This window comes from Bufo bufo, chromosome 4 (assembly GCF_905171765.1).
Source record: "Bufo bufo chromosome 4, aBufBuf1.1, whole genome shotgun sequence".
Classification (NCBI taxonomy): Eukaryota; Metazoa; Chordata; class Amphibia; order Anura; family Bufonidae; genus Bufo; species Bufo bufo.
This window is the reverse complement of record NC_053392.1, coordinates 425,779,729-425,802,355: the sequence shown is the minus strand read 5'-3', so window position 1 is coordinate 425,802,355 and position 22,627 is coordinate 425,779,729. Positions and strand designations below refer to the sequence as shown.

At 47.6% G+C, this 22,627-nt stretch overlaps 1 protein-coding gene across 2 annotated transcripts in view; it reads left to right on the top strand.

Moving 5' to 3' along the window:
- The window catches only part of AHCTF1 (AT-hook containing transcription factor 1), a 289,329-nt gene that overhangs the window by 69,539 nt on the left and 197,163 nt on the right, over positions 1-22,627 (top strand). For both annotated transcript variants that reach the window (XM_040429321.1, XM_040429320.1), the window contains exons 12-17: positions 2,795-2,923; positions 3,001-3,091; positions 3,184-3,273; positions 19,242-19,382; positions 20,547-20,651; positions 20,822-20,915. In XM_040429321.1, coding sequence (XP_040285255.1) covers positions 2,795-2,923; positions 3,001-3,091; positions 3,184-3,273; positions 19,242-19,382; positions 20,547-20,651; positions 20,822-20,915 — 650 coding nt within the window. The remainder of the gene's footprint in view (positions 1-2,794; positions 2,924-3,000; positions 3,092-3,183; positions 3,274-19,241; positions 19,383-20,546; positions 20,652-20,821; positions 20,916-22,627) is intronic.

Below are 22,627 nucleotides of genomic sequence, written 5' to 3'. Positions count from 1 at the left end.
GACTTTGCCCCAGTCCTCAGAAGTCCATTCACCATACTTTCTGCAGAAGATCAATCTGTCCCTGATGTTTTTTTTGGAGAGAAGTGGCTTCTTTGCTGGCCTTCTTGACACCAGGCCATCTTCCAAAAGTCTTCGCCTCACTGTGCATGCAGATGCGCTCACACCTGCCTGCTGCCATTCCTGAGCAAGCTCTGCACTGGTGGCACTCCGATCCCGCAGCTGAATCCTCTTTAGGAGACTATCCTGGCGCTTGCTGGACTTTCTTGGACGCCCTGAAGCCTTCTTAACAAGAATTGAACCTCTTTCCTTGAAGTTCTTGATGATCCTATAAATTGTTGATTGAGATGCAATCTTAGTAGCCACAATATCCTTGCCTGTGAAGCCATTTTTATGCAACGCAATGATGGCTGCAAGCGTTTCTTTGCAGGCCACCATGGTTAACAATGGAAGAACAATGATTTCATGCATCACCCTCCTTTTAACATGTCAAGTCTGCCATTTTTACCCAACTAGCCTGACATAATGATCTCCAGCCTTGTGCTCGTCAACATTCTCACCTGAGTTAACAAGGCGATTACTGAAATGATCTCAGCAGGTCCTTTTTAATGACAGCAATGAAATGCAGTGGAAAGTTTTTTTTGGGATTAAGTTAATTTTCATGGCAAAGAAGGACTATGCAACTCATCTGATCACTCTTAATAACATTCTGGAGTATATGCAAATTGCTATTATAAAAACTTAAGCAGCAACTTTTCCAATTTCCAATATTTATCTAATTCTCAAAACTTTTGGCCACGACTGTACAGAAATACAAGAAGGGAAGACACAAAATCTAATAGTATTCTTCCCCCCCCCCTCCCCCCCCCCCCCACACACACACACACACACACACACACACACACCTGCTAGTGACCCTGCTCCCCTCCTGTCACCCCACTAGTGACGCTGCTCCCCCCTCCTCCTGTCAACCCACAGGGAAGAAGCTGATCAAACTCCACCGACTATTATGGGATCCGTTCAGTTTCTGTTCGTGATCTGTCTTTTTACTGGACAAAAAAGTGCTGCATAAGGCTTTTTTGTCTGGTCTTTCGACAATCTGGAGCCTCCAACGCATATTTGAACAAGTGTAGGCCTACGTATTATGTATTTGAACTACCGCAGCTTTCGTACTCCTCCTCGGGTAAAAATACTCCTCCAAAAATGGTGTATTTTTACAGGCACTTGTCCTTGAGATCCCATAATTTTTCTCTTTGGACTCTTCCTGGAGCCTCTCGGCTCACTTCCTTAGTTTTCTATCTTCCATTTCATGCTATGGCCTCTCCTGGTTCTGTTGGGTCACATGGTCGCCCTCAAACAAATGTCCATTAGGACTAACTTACACCTATTATCCTACACCTCCTAGATCCTAAAACATAACCTTTAATAGTTGATCTTTAATATCATCTATAATAATTTATTAAAATGATCAGCGGTCACTCAGTCTTATATTATACTAGTACTAGCCTCCTGCCTATAATATCTATCTGGAGTGAGACTGGTTGGCTTAACTGGCTGCGCGCTGCCAGTATTGGTATAAGCACAATGTGATATGTCTTCCTATATAAATAGGCTAGGTGACCTCACTGCTTAAAAACTAAATGTCCACACTGCCCCCCCTGATAGATGATATTAAAGATCAACTATTAAAGGTTATGTTTTAGGATCTAGGAGGTGTAGGATAATAGGTGTAAGTTAGTCCTAATGGACATTTGTTTGAGTTATTGAATAAAACACCACATCCTAACACCATAAGGGAAATATAGCGATTTTACATGGTCGCCCTGACAGCTATGCGTCTGACTGTTTGCATGGTTGTTCTCTTCCCACCCTCAGTGACTGCTTTGGGACGTCCCATGGTGCTGTGTCCCCCAATGACATTAACGAGAAAATTGGATTTTTGTACTTACTGTAAAATCCCTTGCTCGTTCAATTCATTGGGGGACACAGATCCCACCGTCTGCTTTCATTTCTTTTTCTGTCACCGGGCTGCTGTTCTTTTCCTCTCCCGGTCCAGGATTTGTTGGTTCTTTGCTTTTGTTTCCCTCTCCTACTATTGGTACAAACTGATTAGCCTAGTGTCTGTGGAGAGGGTATAGCCCACCTGGGCGTAGCCAACCTTTTTGATATCTAGTGTCGCCTCCTAGTGGTAGCTGGGCGTATACCCTTGGTGCTGTGTCCCCCAATGAATTGAACGAGAAACTGATTTTACGGTTAGTACAAAAGTCAAATTTTTTCCTGCATCAAGCGTAATGCCTTGCGCAAACACGTCATTCTTTCACACAAGCGAAAGACATTGACAGAAACTGATGGCTTTGCATGCAAGTTCAATCATTTTTGTCTGTGATTGCATTCAGTGTGTGCGTTTCTCTGCGCACATTTTTCAGCAAGCACGATTCACTTCTATGGAGCCAGGGCTGCGTGAGAAGCAGTCAATATAGAACATTCTGTGACTTTTCCTGAACGCAGAGATGATGCTTGTACACAGACTCGTTGAATTGATTCGATTGGGCATCACATCCAGGCAGAAAGCTCGCTCGTGTGAAAGATCCCTAATGCTGGAAGCTCTCAGAATTTAGCTGTGCAGCTCTGGACTATGAAGCAGGCTGTAACTAATCATCAGTAGTAAAAATGCATTTACAAAGTCACCCAGTGCTTTATGTAGATTCAGTCCTAATGTAAAATAGTGGTCAAGAGCAGGCATGTCACAATGTTTGCTCTTTTATTGTTTCAGTCCTACTTCTTTATTCTTTTTAAGACCCTGCACTACTTAAAGAATTCTGGATCTTCTTTAAATGAAGAAATTCCTGATGGCTATAACAGGTGCTTAGTAGCTGGTCTTCTTTCTCCAAGACTTGCGGATGTTCAGCCTTCCAGCTTGACTCAGGTGGGGTTCTTTTTTATGATAAGTTGTACTTTGCTTCCTGTAAGATGCAAACTTAATTAATGGCTTTTATTTAATAGGAAGAACAGCTACAAGCTGTCTTATCAGCTGCAGTTGAAACTAGCTCTATCAGTCTTTTAACCCGTTGTATCAAGCAGTGGATTGAAGAAGGTAGGTGGGGAAAAAATGACACAAGTACTTGTGTAAAATTTTGTTTTGACATTTCTCACACCAAGTTTTGACTTGTGTAACTTATTTTTAAGAGCAACCGAGATCTGCCCCAAACCTCCGCTTTGTACTTAAATGGACGTGGGATAAAGTGGTCCTTACGAAAAAAGATTTTGACAGACTCTGTAAGTGTTTATATTGGTGTATGTTAGCATAAGTACATATCACAGTTTTGTCTAAATGGTTTTTCCAGTTTCAGCTATTAACCACCTCCGGACCGCCGAACGCAGCGATGCGTCCTGGAGGTGGTCGATTCATTCCTCCTGGACGCATATACGCGTCCTCTCGCGAGATTTCCTGTGAACGCGCGCAGGCGCGCGCGTTCACAGGAACGGAAGGTAAGCGAGTAGATCTCCAGCCGGCCAGCGGCGATCGTTCACTGGCAGGCTGGAGATGCGATTTTTTTTTTTTTTTAACCCCTAACAGGTATATTAGACGCTGTTTTGATAACAGCGTCTAATATACCTGCTACCTGGTCCTCTGGTGGTCCCTTTTGCTTGGATCGACCACCAGAGGACACAGGCAGCTCAGTAATAAGTAGCACCAAACACCACTACACCCCCCCTTGTCACTTATTAACCCCTGATCACCCCATATAGACTTTCTGATCACCCCCCTGTCATTGATCACCCCTTCAGACGTCCGTATGATTTTTACGGATCCACTGATACATGGATCGGATCCGCAAAACACATACTGACATCTGAATGGAGCCTTACAGGGGGGTGATCAGGGAGTCTATATGGGGTGATCACCCCCTGTCATTGATCACCCCCCTGTAAGGCTCCATTCAGATGTCCGTATGTGTTTTGCGGATCCGATCCATGTATCTGTGGATTCGTAAAAAACATACGGACGTCTGAATGGAGCCTTACAGGGGGGTGATCAATGACAGGGGGGGTGATCACCCCATATAGACTCCCTGATCACCCCCCTGTAAGGCTCCATTCAGACATTTTTTTGGCCCAAGTTAGCGGAAATTAATTTTTTTTTTATTTTTTCTTACAAAGTCTCATATTCCACTAACTTGTGTCAAAAAATAAAATCTCACATGAACTCACCATACCCCTCACGGAATCCAAATGCGTAAAATTTTTTAGACATTTATATTCCAGACTTCTTCTCACGCTTTAGGGCCCCTAAAATGCCAGGGCAGTATAAATACCCCACATGTGACCCCATTTCGGAAAGTAGACACCCCAAGGTATTCGCTGAGGGGCATATTGAGTCCATGAGAGATTGAAATTTTTGTCCCAAGTTAGCGGAAAGGAAGATATTGTGAGAAAAAAAATATATATATCAATTTCCGCTAACTTGTGTCAATTTTTTTTTTTTTCTATGAACTCTCCATGCCCCTCATTGAATACCTTGGGGTGTCTTCTTTCCAAAATGGGGTCACATGTGGGGTATTTATACTTCCCTGGCATTTTAGGGGCCCTAAAGCGTGAGAAGAAGTCTGGGATCCAAATGTCTAAAAATGCCCTCCTAAAAGGAATGTGGGCCCCTTTGCGCATCTAGGCTGCAAAAAAGTGTCACACATCTGGTATTGCCGTACTCAGGAGAAGTTGGGGAATGTGTTTTGGGGTGTCATTTTACATATACCCATGCTGGGTGAGAGAAATATCTTGGTTAAATGCCAACTTTGTATAAAAAAAAATGGGAAAAGTTGTCTTTTGCCAAGATATTTCTCTCACCCAGCATGGGTATATGTAAAATGACACCCCAAAACACATTGCCCAACTTCTCCTGAGTACGGCAATACCACATGTGTGACACTTTTTTGCAGCCTAGGTGGGCAAAGGGGCCCACATTCCAAAGAGCACCTTTCGGATTTCACCAGCCATTTTTTACAGATTTTGATTTCAAACTACTTCGCACGCATTTGGGCCCCTAAAATGCCAGGGCAGTATAACTACCCCACAAGTGACCCCATTTTGGAAAGAAGACACCCCAAGGTATTTCGTGATGGGCATAGTGAGTTCATGGAACTTTTTATTTTTTGTCACAAGTTAGTGGAATATGAGACTTTGTAAGAAAAAAATCATTTTCCGCTAACTTGTGACAAAAAATAAAAAGTTCTATGAACTCACTATGCCCATCAGCGAATACCTTAGGGTGTCTACTTTCCGAAATTGGGTCATTTGTGGGGTGTTTGTACTGTCTGACCATTGTAGAACCTCAGGAAACATGACAGGTGCTCAAAGTCAGAGCTGCTTCAAAAAGCGGAAATTCACATTTTTGTACCATAGTTTGTAAACGCTATAACTTTTACCCAAACCATTTTTTTTTACCCCAAATTTTTTTTTTTTATCAGACATGTAGAACAATGAATTTAGAGAAAAATTTATATATGGATGTCGTTTTTTTTGCTAAATTTTACAACAAAGTAAAAAATGTCATTTTTTTGCAAAAAAATCGTTAAATTTCGATTAATAACAAAAAAAGTAAAAATGTCAGCAGCAATGAAATGCCACCAAATGAAAGCTCTATTAGTGAGAAGAAAAGGAGGTAAAATTCATTTGGGTGGTAAGTTGCATGACCGAGCAATAAACGGTGAAAGTAGTGTAGGTAAAAAGTGGCCTGGTCATTAAGGGTGTTTAAGGTAGGGGAGCTGAGGTGGTTAAAGAATACCTGTTGGCAATATTTAAAAAAGCACTCCCACGAATAATTATTTTCTGACCAGATAGAACAGAACATGATGTAACTGTAATAAAAGTAATTTTTTTTTACTAGTGCTTTTTTATTTTTTTTTGTGTGAATTATAACCTCCCTTCTGATCCTCATCTGTGTCCTGTGACTGAGACTCTGACTCTCCAAATATCACAGCGTCTTGTGTGGACAGGAAGACAGGTTCTCTGTGTATTCGTATGAGAGCCTTAGAGAAACTGACTTCCTCTCCTGTGTCAGTTGAAAAGTCAGTGTTGGTCACATGACACAGCTGTGGATCATAAGGAAGATTAAAGTTCACAAATACAGACATCGGTAGGATTACGATCACCACAGTTTACATAATTTACCTTTCTAACAGGTCAGAGAATAATGTTTTTCTCGTGCATGGCATTGGGGGACACAGCACCATGGGTATATGTCCAACTACCACTAGGAGGCGACACTAGACATAAAAAGTGTTGGCTCCTCCCCGTTGGGCTATACCCTCTCCACAGACACTAGGCAGCCCAGTTTTGTTCTAGTGTCCATAGGAGGCAGACCTGACCTGCTTTTTTGTGCAGGTCATCCTGCTACCTTTTTTATTTTATTTTTTCTTTAATCATTTTTTCTTTCTCTGCAGGTTCTGGCCTGCGGCAGGGGTGGCTCCATCGTGTTCCACTTTAGTTGCCCCCCTGCGTCCCGTACTCAGGTACCTGGCAGCCACCCAGTCCCCAAATCTGCTTCCGCAGTGGAATTCCGGCAGTCCCACGGTTCCCGTGTTGAGTCCGCCGAGGGGGTGGTTACTGCTGCGCCTGAAGACGTCTGAGGGTGAGTATGTTAGATTAGGGATCCCATCCTCCTTCCCGGGCCTGGACGCGTTCCCCCCCTCATGTTCCCTACCCGGATACATGATACAGCTTTTATTGCTGTGGGACAATGCCTTGCCTCTGATAAGCTGCCTTGCCTCTGCTGCTGATAATTCAGGCAATATCCTGGCCCCTGAAGCCCCTGGCCTTCCGTTTTTTCTCTCCCTGGGGGTCTCTTCCTCAGCTCTCTCCCCCACCTGGCCCCCGTTCGTCGCGGCAATTCTGGGGCACTATCGCGGTCGCGGCCGTTAGCTTCCGGCCGCGCTCCATTACTTTAGTCCCCGGCTTTTCGGGCCTACTAGGCCGCAACTCCCCGCCCACTTTCTCTCTTCCCGGGCTTTTCTCTGTCTCCTCCCCTCCGTGGGGGGAGCCTGGGAGGGGCCTCTTCTGCCTGCCAAGCCGGCCCCAGGTTCTCTGCTCTCTCTCTGAGGGGCGGTTCTTTCTCCGGCTGTCGGCTCCTTCTTTCTCCGGTCGCCGGCTCCTGCTATCTCCGGTCGCCATCTTCTGCGCTCGGTGCGCTGCACAACTCCTGGGGTCCGGTAGGCAGCGTCTGGCTGAATTGCTCCACAGGCCCCTTCCCTCTCTCCCTTCTCTATTGCTGCATTTTCCTGCAACCCTGCCACCTGAATGTGGTTTCCTGCCTACTATATAGCTGCTGCAGCACCTCTTGGGAAATGTTGTTTCCGGGGTTAGATAGGTCAGCCCTGCTGCTCTATGGGGCCTCCTCTCCCAGCCTCCGTATCGGATCGCCACGATTTTCGTGCGTCCGTTGTCTACGGAGGTTTCCACGTGGTAGGGCCCCCCCCTCCCACGCGAATGGGCTCTCTCCATGGCGATCCTTCAGTCCCTAGTGGATTCGCTGGAGCGCTACCTACAAATTGCGGTCTCCTTCCCCCCTGAGCCACGCGCACGCTAAGATACAGGGTCCCGCAAGGAGTAGCCCATGGACCACCCTTGGGTGGTCTCAACTAGCTTCCACCCCTCCCCGGCATCCTCGGGTCCCCCAGGACAGGCCGGAGGCTGGTGACGAAGCCTTCTCTGTCAGTTGCCTCTGGGGACACCTCTGCACCGATTTCCTCGGAACAGAGCATCAGGCGGTCTTCCACCGTGCAGAATCCCTCTGCGTGGTCAAGTCAAACGTGCATGGTGGTACCTACCCTACCAGGTTTGGTGCCCCTCTGGTGGACTTTCTGATGGCGCCTTCCTGCCTGCACAGGTAATTACCGCACAGGTAAGGCCGCCGTCACCGTGCTTAGCAACTGGGACACCTACGCGGTGTCTCTGGTATGTACGCCCTCGTAGGCTGTGCACGACAGACCTTCCTGGCCCCTATCCAGGGGCTATGTTCTAGGCAAGCTGATAATTCAGGCAAACGCCACTTGTAGGGTTGGCTCCCCTTCTCGGCCTCTAAAGGTTCTTTTGTAATGCCTGTACCAGAGAATACAGGCCGGCTTCTATGCCGTGGCGATTACATCTGTCTGTTTCCAGCTGCCTTATTACTTTCATAGGTAGAGCTCCTGCTGACTGGTTAGGTGTTCCATGCGGCACTATTTCCCCCTACCGGGCGAGATATACAGGCCGCCTTCAATTGCCGTAGCAATTGCACCTGTCTGTTTCCAGCCACCTTGCTCCCTTCCTGGGCAGAGTCCCTACACCATCTCCTGATGCTGTATCCAGTATCCCTGGCGGGCTCTATTGTTCCGTGCGGCACTATTTCTCCCTTTCCGGCGAGATATAGAGGCCACTCTCAATTGCTTTGCAATTGCCTCTGTTTGGTTCTAGTGGGCACCACAGGCTGCCACCTTGTGCCCTTCATTTTTATTTAACCTCTCTATCTCCAGGAGCTGTTGCCGTTGCTTCTGTCTGGCCTTATGGTGTACCTTGCGGCACTATTTCTGCCTTACTGGACGAGATATTGAGGCCACTTTGTAGTGCCTTTGCCACTGCAACCTCATCTAGAGTGCACCAAACAGCCATCTTCCTCCCTTCTTAGGTGAGTTCCTGCACCGTCTCTGATGCTGCAGTCGTTACGCCTGTCGGGCTCTATGGTGTGCCATGCGGCCCTATTTCCCTCTTTTTAGGTGAAATAGAGGGCATTCTTCAGTTGCCATTGCACTTACCTTGTTGTGGTGTGCACCTGTCGTTCCTTGTGGTACCATGTGGCCCTATTTTTCCCTTCCCAAGCGAAATATAGGTGCCATAGCTAACGTGGCAGCCGTTGCACTTCTTCTCTGGTCCTAGGGTGCTCCATGTGGACGCATCGCTCTAATCTTAGACCTAGTACCTCGGCCATCTCCAGATGATGTACCCATTGCACCGGTCTGGTCTTATCTCTACACTACACAGCCTCATTTCTACCTTACAGGTTGAGGACCTGTACCCTCCAAATGCGGTCGCATTCCTGGATGCTGTGGCTTTGTTACCACCCTCCTTAGTGTGCAACATGCAGCCACCTTACCTCGGTTTTCGGCGTGTATTTTTAGTACCCACGTGCTGGGTCCTATGGTGCAATCTGTGGCCCATACGGTTTCTGTATTACTGGGTGCTTCCTTCCCCGGGCTCTAATCTGTGCTGCGGATGTTGGTTACTTCCCTTTTCGGCATCCTGGTTCAGCACGCATATTGTAGCCATATCTGGCAGGGGTGGGCCAGCCCAACCTCCTCCTTGTCGGTCTATTTCTACTTCTGGTGTACGTAGCTTGCTGAGCACCGGCCGCTGCAGCAGTTTTCGGCCATCACTTGATGTCCTCCGCCACACGGAATCCTCCTGGGGTCAGCGACATATCCTCGCTGGTCATCCTCGCTGGACGTCCTCCCTGATCAGTTAGGGACAGAACCACTGAGCGTCACACACCTGCCTGGTAGGTGAATTTTCTGCTGATTGCTCTGACATAGGACAGGGTTCCGTAGTTTCTTCTGGGTCCGGGTGTTCCCTTATATTCTCTGCTTAGTTGAACTATCTAACAGAGGGCAGTCCTTTGGGACCTTGCTATTGTCCTCGCCCATCTGGTACTCTCTCCCCCTGGGAGCCTTCTGTATGTCGGTCGCAGCTGGTTTCTACATTTCGTGTAGTCACTACCGCTTCTTTTATAGCGACTTCACCATTCCTTATGCATATGGGCATCTGTTGTTTTAGTGGTACAATCAAGCCGCTGTATTTGCCCTCCCCGGGACAATGTATGCTGATTGCTAGCCACTATTCTTTGAATGGCTAGTTGTCCATGGCCAATTCCTTCCCATGGGGGGGTTCTTTTCATTTTTTCTTGGATATTCTGGTTTTTGTTGTCCTCTGGTGGTTCGGTTCCTTGTGAGCCCATTGCGGGTTCTCCTTTCTGGAGTTCCTGTCACCGTTCATCTGTTCACACAGATTCTGTAGGATTATCGTTGTTTGGGAGGGGCCTGGGTTGATTGTTTCCCTTGCGGGTTCCAATAGCCTCTTGGACCTCATGGGATTCATGTCTGTCTTCCCATCCTCCCACTTCAAGTACCTGGTGGTAGCAGGGGGTCCTGCTCCCTTCATATGTGAGCCTTGCTATGGCTTCCCTCACTCCAGTGTGCCCCTGCTGAGATTTCCTGGGCTTGCATCTGGTTCCCTTCTTCCCTGATAATGAGTTTCGCCAGAGTTTCTCCGGTCTTGCGCTTCTTAGCGATATTTTGTTTTCAGAGGCTCGTTACTCGTCTCCTGGTTGGGGATGCAGGTCTTGTCTTTTCTCTCTTCCTGGTTTTTACCTACAACCCCCTCCCCTTCCAGGGGTTGGCGGTTTCCCTTAGCGCCTTTAGGATCTTTTCCTTTCAATAGGGCGCTTAGCTTTTTCACCTGCTTTGCGGTGAGGGGAGACCTGCTCCACTCACATGTGAGCCTTGCTATAGCTTCACTCTCTCGTTTGGCCTTCAGTGATTCCAATTTCCCTTGCTCCCCTGGCCCTTCAGGGGTTGACCTCAGGGTGTTTGTGCTTTCGCCTGAGACAATTGGGATGTTGGGTAGATCCGATACGCGATGCTGTCCTACTTTCACTCCAGCCTTCGGCTGAGCTGGGTGTTCCTTTGCCTTCTTCTTGCATTTGGGACCTTCTCCCAGGCATTTGTCCTGGGGTGCTGGCAGTCGTCACTGTGGCCTCCTTGGAGTTTCTCCCTTGTTATGAGGCTTCCTGCCTATTCCGTGCTTTTCTCCTGTTGGGTCACATGGTTCTCCCGCACCTGTATGCCCACAGGTGGCATGGTTGTTCTTCCCACCCTCGGGGACTGCTTTGGGACGTCCCATGGTGCTGTGTCCCCCAATGCAATGCACGAGAAAATTGGATTTTTTGTACTCACCGTAAAATCCTTTTCTCGTAGTAGGCATTGGTGGACACAGATCCCTCCCTATGTTGTTTTACTTCCGCTTCTCCGGGCTGGTCTCTTGATCTTTCCCGGTACGGGAGTTGTTGGTTCCTTGCTTTTCTTCTCTCTCCTACTGCTTTTGGTACAAACTGAGCTGCCTAGTGTCTGTGGAGAGGGTATAGCCCAACGGGGAGGAGCCAACACTTTTTATGTCTAGTGTCGCCTCCTAGTGGTAGTTGGACATATACCCATGATGCTGTGTCCCCCAATGCCTACTACGAGAAAAGGATTTTACGGTGAGTACAAAAAATCCAATTTTTTGTGGGAGTGTCTCTTTAAAATTGGAATAAAACCCACCTTGTCATTTTTGTAGTGTAGATATTGTAGTATGGATAGTTAAAAATGTGGCATACTTAGGGTTGCCACCGTTCACTATAAAAAATACTACCGAAGTTCACCCAGGTAATAAGGGTTTGTTATTTGACAGTTTGAGTTTTGTTCTTGTTTTTTGCTTCTAAAGGGAACCTGTCACCGGGATTTTGTGTATAGAGCTGAGGACATGGGTTGCTAGATGGCATAGCTGTGTGCTTTTATTGTATTAAAAAATAAAAAAGATTTGATACATATGCAAATTAACCTGTGATGAGTCCTGTCCCTGACTTATCTCAGGTTAATTTGCATATGGATCAAATCGTTTTTTTACACAATAAAAGCACACAGAACTATAGGGACTGGGTATTGCGGATGTGCTAGCCGCCATCTAGCAGCCCATGTCCTCAGCTCTATACACAAAATCACGGTGACAGGTTCCCTTTAAAATAAAATGCAGCCAAAATGATCCAAAAGCCTCTTCTGGGACCAGGTATTATTGAAGGCTGCTCTTGTAGAGAAGCAAATAACCACAAAGCCACGAAAATACCCTGGTTTGCCCAGCTTACCCTGGTTTGCCATACTGTGTTTTTGTTTTTTGGTGACAAACGGGCAAAAATGCCTTAACTGAGTTAGAAATATTGCTAGAGAAGCTGTGTATTTCAGTCAAGATCTGATGAGGACAATATAGGAACAGTGTAAAATGGAAACTGTTTTGATGTTTGCATTGGGTTTAAGTACTTGATGCAACTTAAATGGGTTGTGGCGTCAATAAAACTGCTTAATTATCTGTAGAAGGGTGGTTAGATTCTCACTCCTTTTCTGGAAAGACTCCAACCATATGTGAATATCAGAACAAGTCTGGTGGTGGGAGGGAAGAGGACATGTACAGTGAGATGTTCTAATTCTCTTCTCCCTACTTTCTGTCAGCATGTCCCCTTACTCCAGTGCTTCTCAATTATTTTCTGTCATGCCCCCCCTAGGAAGAAGAAAACATTTCGCGCCCCCCGCGCGACTGTAAATAGTATCATTTGTCTATAAAATTGTTATAAGTACACCTCTGCATAACACTGTATCCTTATTAACGTACAAGAGAATAAAAAAAGAAAGAAATGTGGATCGGACACACACTTATGGGGGGGGATCTGTGGATGACGGACACTTATGGGGGGGATCTGTGGATGACGGACACTTATGGGGGGGATCTGTGGATGACGGACACTTATGGGGGGGATCTGTGGATGACTGACACTTATGGGGGGGATCTGTGGATGACGGACACTTATGGGGGGGATCTGTGGATGACTGACACTTATGGGGGGGATCTGTGGATGACGGACACTTATGGGGGGGATCTGTGGATGACGGACACTTATGGGGGGGGATCTGTGGCGGTTAAATATGTGCCATCCACAGACCCCCCACCCCATAACAGTGCCATCCACAGTGCCCCCTTCAGCCCATAACAGTGCCATCCACAGACCCCTACCCCTTAACTGTGCCATCCAGATTCCGTGTGGCCGCCGCCGCCGTTTAAAGTTATTAAACATGCCCCCCCTCACTCCTAATAGTACCGTATACCCGAATTTCTTCTGTATAATGCCGGCAGGCGGGCCAGGCGGCCGGCGCGTCCCTCATTGACGTCACTTGTCTGCGCCGCCTGCTTCATTCATAAAGCAGGCGGCGCAGGCACGTGACATCACTGAGGGACGCGCCGGTCGCCCGGCCTGCCTGCCGACATTATACAGAAGAAATTCGCACACCCCATAGGCTGGCCCTGAACGAGCCCCCCTTTACGGAGCCTGGCGCCCCACTATTTGAGAAGCACTGCCTTACTCCCACCACCTCTTCCTCCACTTGGATCACAGCAGGCTGAAATGGAAGGGCTCCTTTAAATTTTAATATCTCAAGCTACAATTGAGCGGCTGTTTTAAAGATGACAATCTTAGCTTGAAAACGAAACCAGGATCGTGATTCTAGCTGCCATAAAACCAAATATACTGCCTTTAGAATTCTGGTTGTCAGTGAGAGATGCAGGTTTATGGAGACAACTGGAAATTACCATTCCCACAGGTTGTGTCCCTGCAGAATGTGACTGTGTCATTGTGTAGGAACTTGCCCCATTGACGAGAGAAATGGTCACACGGTTTTCAATTGATTTACCATTTCCAGGAGGTATAATGGCAATTTACAGGGTTGTTAGAAAGATACTTTAGAATAGTTTATAGGTGTCAGTGAAGTGACAGATTTTCATTTAAGCTTAAAGGTGTTTGTCCAAGATTTTGTGTAGCTGATCAGCTGCTTTGAGGTAGCCCGGGAGCTGGACTCTGTCTATTGTGTACTGGATGGAGCTGGCTACTGCAGCGCTGATCCAATTCTCTTCAATGGGAGGAGTGCTCCAGTAACAAGCTCTGTCCACTACACTGTGGACAGAGCTGTGTAATTAATTATTGCGCAAGAGCCACATTACATAAGCTGATTGGCAGGGTGTTGGACTCCCAACAACCACTGGCCTATCCTGTTTACCAATAGCAAATCTTGGACAACCCATTTAGTCATTGTGTAATGAAACATTGTGCAATATTCTTATGATTTTAATAACCATTTTCTCTCCCTTATTCATTGGGGGACACCGAGACCGTGGGTATAGCCATGTCCTCTAGGAGGCGTTGACACTAGTAAAAGCTGTTAGCTTTTCCTCCGGCAGCTATACCCCATCCAGCCTGGACAGAGAGCTTCAGTTTTTTCTAGTGTCAATAGGAGGCAAGACCTCCCTGCTCTGCAGGGATCTCCTGAAGATTTTTTTATATTTTTTCCTTTCTTTTTCAGATGGGACAACAGTGGACGCCTCGCCTCCCTGTTCTCCTGGGGTCGAGTTGCGCCAGTGCCGGTCACGCGCACTGCTGCCTCCCCCACAGAAGACAAGGTGGACCAGGGCAGCCTCGGTTCCCTGCATCCCTCCAGCCAAGGGGTCACCTAGGTCCGCCAAAGAGAAGACCCTCTCGCCCTACCAGATGCCTGCCACTCCAGTGCCAGCTGCTGAGGAGGTGACCCTGCTGGAGAAGGTGACCTTGAGGGTCCACTTAGGGAGGGTGTAGAGAAGAGGATGAGAGAGGTGAGTACACTGGACTAGGTAAGTATGTTAACCCTCTCCCTCCTTTCCTATTTCAAGGGTTCTACGGAAATAGCTCCCAACTTGGCCAGAGACAGGCTTCATTTTTTATTTTTTACTAAGGGCGCCTAAGAGTGCGCCGCTCCAGGAGGCTAACGCTGGGATCTGGTCCGGGCGCCGCAGAGCTCTGGTCGCTCCGGCCGGCGCAACATTTCCGGCCTTCCCAGCATGCGTGCACAGAGGGTGCTGTGGTCCGGCACGACCTCACTTACAGCGACTCGCTATGTCTGAGGAGCGCGCTGCCCTTCGGCCGATCGCGGCATTTGGCATGTGGAACTGTCTCCGCAGCCCTCGGTGCTCCGGCCGTACAGTTGGCAGTGTCTCATAACTTTAGGCCGGCTTGCGGCCTACTAACCCGCACTTCACCGGGGAGGGGGGACGGTCTGACACGAATTCTTCCCGCCTTGCCTTGCCTTCACCTCCCCTCCCACAGTAGCTCACAGAGCCCCGCCCTCGGTTCAGGCAGCTAACCCTCCTGGTCAGCCATCTCTTGAGGCTGGCACAGGATTTCATGGTTTTATATCTGCGGAGCTTTAATGTTGAGGTTTTCACTCCTCTGCCTCTTGCCCAATTACCATCTGCGCAATCGTGGGCATCTCAGTTTTAACAAATTAAAGTCCATTCGGCTCCTACCCCCTAAGTCCGCATCACTGAGGAACCCCCCCCCCCCCCGGCAGTATCAGACTGGGCCCGGGTCCTATCAGTCAGAGGAGGACCCTTCAGTTTTCCATTCCCCCTCCGGGGTCAGTTTGGTTGATAAAGCGCTGCCTGCGCAATCCTCTGGTACATCTGGATACTTCCTTTCACGGACCTTCCCAACCACCCTCCGGGGTCGTTTGATTGATAAGCACCACCTGCGCAATCCAATTGTGTACATCCGGACCTTCCCAAGCACTCTCCGGGGTCGTTTGGTGGATTAGCACCACCTGCGCAAATCCAATGGTGGACCTCTAGACCTTCCCAATTACCTCCGGGTCGTTTGGTTGATATTCTCCACCGGCGCAGTCCAATGGTGGACCTCTGGACCTTCCCAATCACCCTACGGGATCGTTTTGGTTGATAAGCAATCCGGTGAGTGAACCTTTAGAAGTTCCTATTCCACCCCTGGGTAGTTTGATTGATAACTCCCACTGGCGAGCCTGCGTCTGCCATGGGCAAGATTCTGAGAGGTGAGACTGTACACAGCAAGCCAGAGCAGGATATATTTCCTCCTCGGTCACCTCCACTCCCCCACCTTTCCTCCCTAGGGTCACGCTCAGACGCACCCTCCCTCCCTCCCTCCCTGGAAAGGTTCAGTCTGAAGGGGGGGAAAATCAGTATTTCGGTCTCTACCGTGATTTCGCTGCGATCTTCCAAGATGACGTCCGAGGTACACAGCAGTACTTGTCGTATGCATTACCCCCTTCCTTAGGTGGAGTATTTGCAATACTACTGGATGCAGTACTCCCTTGGATATTACCTCTCTCTATTGGGGGGTCTAACGCACTAGCACGGTCAGTGCCGACAGTAGGCGGTCCTCCTTTTAGTAGGTGGCAGAACTGGATTCCCACTGGGGACAGCACTTACTGTAGGCATTAGCCTTCTTCCATAGGTGGCGCTATGGCATTATCCCTAGTTCAGTGTTACTGTCTTACCTCCTTACGTAGGTGGGGTATTGAGACGGGACTCCTTATGCCTTGCCCTTTCCGTACGAGACGTATTCTCTATACTTGGATTCAGTTCCTACTAGATGCATTACTGCATTATCACCCTTCATGGTGGAGTATTTCACTACCACGGAGTGCAGTACTTGCCGTAAGCATTGCCCCCTTTCATTGGTGGGATAATTGCAACATTGCCCCTTCCACAAATGTTCCACTACCGTGGGGAATGAGTACACATCTTGGATGTTGCACTTCAACTATGCCACGACTATAGATGCCTTAGCTTCTTCTACAAGTGGAGCGTAGCGAGTATCGATACACGCTGGTGTCCTGTATTCTTCTTCTAATGGTATTTCGGTGCCGCCAGTGGATACTGTGGCGGTTCCACGTTGTGTCCTTTTCCTTCGGTGCCGGTTTGGAACATGGAGATGACAACCTCTCTCCTCAGGGGGTTGCCCAGCGTCAGTCCCCTATCTCCATGGCCCTCCACTGTTCAATGTGTCTCAACAATATGTAGTGCATACTCCATGGCACGTAATATTGTGCTTACGTTCCAACATGTCAAGTGTTTCACTGACTCTATATTCCCTGTCCACCATTCCTGATGTTGGAAGTGATTGTGCTGGCACTCTGGTTTAGCTTTGCAGCGCGTGCAGATTTTACGCTGGTACTAGCGCTCGCAGTTGCTGCAGCGGGGCAATCCCTCAGTTAGTGGTTCTACCCTGACGCTGGCTTGGCGGTTGTTCCTGTTCAGGTGGAGTGTTTAAGGTTAGCTCTCCTTCCCTGGGGCAGTATGAGACCATGGACTCTAGTCTGCCCCTCAGTTTGTGCTGGCGGGGCACGCTGCGGCTCCTATGGTACGGTGGTCTTGGAGTAGCCATTACGTACTCTGGTTCCCCCCGCATGGCTCCTTCATCAGGTGACTATTCTTCTAACGCCAAATTCGGTGGCGGACTCTGCATGGCCTCCTCCTTAGGCGGAGTATGGCGCTGCCACTATCATCTGGTGGCTTATTCTGTGTAGTGCAAGTCTCAGATGGGGAATGGACTTCGCCATGCCACTTTTTTTCCTTCCGTTTTTTCCTTATCTGGCTCAGGGTTCACGGCCACTCTGCAAACCTTGGCAGCTCCTACGTTACTACTTCCCCTCAACTACGTTGATGCAGGGTATTGGTTCTGTGTTTTTTTTCTTCCAGTCTTGCTCCGGAACAACTGTTGGGCTGTGACGTTTTCCATATCCCCCCTTCTACAGGTGATTCCTACCAGTTGGTTCTGGGTGTACTATCCGTATCCACAACTACCTCTTTGAAGACTTGACTAGTGACTGCCATGTCAGTCCGATGTAGTCATGCATTTTCCGTAGCTAGACTACGAGACTCGCCACGCCAGACTGAGCGGGGGTGCTGTCACGACTGTTGATGGATCGCCTCATCTTGGTCTGATAGAAATTTCTGTCGTGCACTGTTAACTACACTGTCAGTACACGGTCGCTGACTGAACCCCTTATCGTCTCTACTTATACCTATCCAACGTATTGATTCCTTGGCTTGCGGTTGGTCATGCCTCATTCAGGCGTCTTTTTCTCGGTTATTTATCAGCCAGTTTCTCAGTCTCCCCACAAGCCCCTTGGCTCGGGGGACATTGGTGGACCACTTACCGTTTACGTGGAACACTTCCCTTTAGCAGGAGTGGAACCTTCGGTTCCGGGTTTTTGGTCTAGCCTTCGGTTCCTTGATGGGCCAGGTTCGGCGCTTGTATCCTTTCCAGCGTCCTCTGACCCTCCCGGGGCCCATAATACCTCCCTTCAGGGAATGGCACATACGGTTTCTCCATACCGTCCTCCTTTACCGCCTTGGGATCTGTACTTAGTCCTTTCAGCGCTCCGGAATTCTCCCTTTGAGCTCTTGCGGGAGATGTCACTCCGACTCCTGTCCTGGACGGTAGTTTTTTCTTGACTATCACACCCATCAGACGGGTGTCCGGGTTGGGGCGCTCTCTTGCAGAAAGCCTCCTGGTTCTAACAGTGATAAGCGGTTACCAGGTCTGTTCATTCCTTTCTCCGGTGGTTTCTGATTTCCATTTCAATGAAGAAACTGTCCTTCCATCGCTGTTTCCCTCCCCTTCACCCCCTAGGGAACGGGAGTTAGATCATTTGGACGTTGTCAGGGCTCTGACGATTCATTGCCAGCCTCCAGTCCCTTCCGGTGTACGGACTCGCAAGGCATTGGCGGCCTCCAGGGTGGCAATTGCACATCTGCTTTTGCTTAAGCGTACTGCACCCGGGGCATGGTTCCGCCCTTCGGTCTCACGGCTCACTCCACCAGAGCGGTGGTGCTCTTGTGCTCGGAGGATTCAAAGTTCCGTCGCGCAGTTGTGCAGGGTGGCTACTGTCCTCCTTGCGTACATTCACAAAAGTTTGCCAGATGCATGCTTATGCTTTGTCGGGCGCCGTCTTTGGACCACTTGGTTTTGCAGGCGGCAGTTCTTAGTTACCTACAGGGGCGCTTGTTCCATGGGTCTGTGTTTTTCCCTCCCTGTGGCCTGCTCTAGGACGTCCCACGGTCTCTGTGTCCCCCAATGAATATGGGCGAGAAAACGAGATTTTTGTAAAACTTACCTGTAAAATCTCTTTCTCGCTCTTCATTGGGGGACACAGCACCCACCCAGTATTGTTGTTCAGCCACAGTTGTGGCTGTTGCTGGTTAGAACCTGGTTCGGTTCTTGGCATTGTTGCTGTTCCAAGTTTTTTTCGTTGGTTTACTTGCTTCTCCTACTGCTTCTCACAAACTGAAGCGCTCTCTCTCCAGGCTGGAGGGGGTATAGCTGCCGGGGGAGGAGCTAACAGCTTTTACTAGTGTCAACGCCTCTTAGAGGACATAGATATACCCACGGTCTCTGTGTCCCCCAATGAAGAGCGAGAGAGATTTTACAGGTAAGTTTTAAAAAATGTGGAGATCACACAGGGAGTGGCTCATTGCTAGGCAAAGCTCTCGTAACTGCTCTGTTACCTGCTCTGTTACAAGCTGTTCACCTATGTAATAATCACGCTTAACCGGAATACCCCTCTGTGCTGCAGGCGCCACGCTATTTGATGGTTCATGCAATTTTATGGATTCTCGGACACTGCAGTCTCTACAGCACTGTCACCTGCGCCTTACTAACCTTACAACAGTGCTGAACTGTTTTAGGAAAGAGGCCAAAGAGCTCACAAAACAAGGTATGCAAAATCCTTCCAACACTTCACGCTCAAGGCCTCCCAACACTCCGCAAAGCATTCTCCACACCCAGGTCCCCAGAAGTTCAAAATTATGACATTTCAGAACTTTTCTCAATAGGTAGTGACTTTTTACGAACATGAAGAGATGAAGGAAAAGCCATTTGTTGTATTGATAGTAGCTTTATTTGGGTTAAAACATGCTAGATGTGGGTCACGGCACAGCAATCCAGGGCAACAGCCGTTTCGCACTCAACAGTGCTTTGTCAAGCATGAATTGATATTGGTAGTGACTTTTTAATTGAGTTAGTTCAGAGGGAAGAGGGAGCCGACCTCTGAGGGGGTTACATGACCAACATCACTCATCTCCATTCTTGATCACTGCTGGTGGGTGTGTGAAGCAATCTTAGCGCTTGAGCCTGCTCCAAACCTCTGCCTTAATGCTTATGATGTACAGTTACATCATATAGCTTTAAGGGGTTAATAAAATGAAATTATAGGTACTTTTCTGCCCTAGACTGCCATTTTTTCTAATTACTGCCCTAAACAACATAAGTGTACTTTTATTACTTTGTAGATTTCAAGGATATTATTTATTAACCCTTAACTACCCTAGACAGCACGGTATAATGGGTATCTGGGCGAATCCCTATATCACTATAGTTTACCAGAGTTTTGGGTATTAACTGCTTAACCACTCTAGATCACAGGAGTGTAATCAGAATAATATAATTAACCCCTAATCCACATGTAAAATGTATGATGTAATTTATATAAGAAGTCAGTATAGTATGGAAGCATTTTGCCATATTTGTTGGTCAGAAATTCTCTTAAACTCCGCTCTTAAAAATCCTACCTTTGCTCCTGTCTACCTTAGTACCACCACCTCCGGTTTCCCGTAACTGATGAACTGAAATTTCACCTGCAGAGGAAAAAACAGTAGCGTGAAATAAAAATTTCAGTAAAATTTGAAATTGAAAGCATTTTCATGGAATATCAGTTTTATGTGACCTTATTGTTTGGTAGCTTGAAACCTGTTTCCTGTTCACCCCTGGTGAACTAAAAAAATGTCCCCCTAGGCCCCAGGCCCCAGGCAGTTGGGTATAGGCAGCATCGTCAGATGCAGTTTGAAATATTCTAACACGTGGTTCCTGTTCTCTTCGTTAGGAGTAATTGACTTGACCAACAAGCTTTCTGTGACCAGGCTCTTATCTCAGTATGCCTCTGTAGTCCTTTGGTTTTGTCGTTGCGGTCTTCTACCAGATAACCAAGGTAAGCCATCAGGTCATTTATGTATTTTATTTAGACCAAGAAAAAATAGTGTTCCTAAAATGGGCCTGTTCATCTGCATGTTATAATGGTTTTCTTCAATTCTTACTATTTTCAAATTTTTGCTTTATACTTGAATATATTTTCACCTGTTCCCTTGTTTATTCTGTCAGATGAAGCCATGCAGTTGACCAGACCATACTACAATTTCCAACTAATGCAGCACTACTATGAAGAGCGTCGGAAAAAGTTGGAGCATCTGGCTAGGTATTTAAAATGTTGCGATGTTTTCTGGCTGACTTCAGGTCCCCACCAACATCTGTACTCTCCCTCTAAGGTTTTACTGTGAGACCATTTTCACACAGCAGTATTTTGAATCAGCATTTGTAAGCCAGAAAATAGGATTATAGAAGAAGGGAATCTTTTCATTATAGTTGTTCTCTCTTTGGGTTTCGATGGTTTTTGGCTTACACACACTGAAGAAAAATACAGACCTAAACCCTGCCATGTAAAGGGGCCTTCGCCTTTGTATGCAGGTTTTTACATGTTTATGATCCAAAATTGAGAAACCTAAAGGAAAAAATCTTTGGATACACTCCCAAATAACCCTCTAAGGCTAAAGACAGCTTGTGGGTTTTTTAAAGGGAGTCTTTAGCCAATAAACAAACATTTAAGCTGGAGTAAACCCCAAAAATAATATAATGTTACCTTTTATTCCTATATCTAATGGGCCACAATAAAGTGTGCCCGTTACAGACCGGTGGCACCTCCTGTTTTCAGCTTCCTAGACTTTTCTCATGTAGGAGTGACCCTCCCAGTAATGCATGTTGGACACGTGTGTCCAGGATGCTGTGATCTTCCCACGGCAGCCTTATGTGGGCTTTTTTCCCTATTTTCACCCTGTGAGAGCTGCCCTCTGTTAATGCATTCCCTCTTCTCCACTGTCTATTGTGCCCTGTGAACAACATCTCGACTATTTCAAACACAGATAACAGAGCAGAGAGACATTGTAAGGCTACTTTCACACTAGCGTTCGGAGCGGATCCGTCTGATGTTTCATCAGACAGATCCGCTCCGATAATGCAGACGTTCGCATCCGTTCAGAACGGATGCGTCTGCATTAAAACTTAGAAAATTTTCTAAGTGTGAAAGTTGTCTGAGCGGATCCGTTCAGACTTTACATTGAAAGTCAATGGGGAACGGATCCGCTTGAAGATTGAGCCATATTGTGTCATCTTCAAGCGGATCCGTCCCCATTGACTTACATTGTAAGTGTGGACGGATCCGCTCGCCTCCGCACGGCCAGGCGGACACCCGAACGCTGCAAGCAGCGTTCAGGTGTCCGCTCACTGAGCGGAGCGGAGGCTGAACGCTGGCAGGCGGATGCATTCTCAGTGGATCCGCCTCCACTGAGAATGCATTGGGGCCAGACGGATGCGTTCGGGGCCGCTCGTGAGCCCCTTCAAACGGGGCGCACGAGCGGACACCCGAACGCTAGTGTGAAAGTAGCCTAAACAGGAACTGTCCTCTGATGCATTTATCTCAAATTCAGTAGCTCCATCAGCTAGTTGAAGATGAAGTAAATATATATATATCAGAAATAGGACAGCACTCCAAGACTTGAACAAAAAAAACAGTGTCTTTATTCATCCATGTGAAGCTGTAGCAACGTTTCAGCTCACAACTGAGCCTTTCTTCACACTTAAGAAAGGCTCAGCTGTGAGCTGAAACGTTGCTACAGCTTCACATGGGTGAATAAAGACACCGTTTTTTTTTTTTCAAGTATTGGAGTGCTGTCCTATTTCTGGCATATATTAAGGGTGAGAAGCTCATTCCCTTGGACGTTGCACCTGAGCCAGTTTTCTGGTGCTGCCGAATATGTATGTATATATATTTCTTTCGCCCAATTCCTTGGGGGACACAGGAAACCTTGGGTATAGCTCAACTCCCTAGGAGGCGTGACACTAAGTGAAAACTGT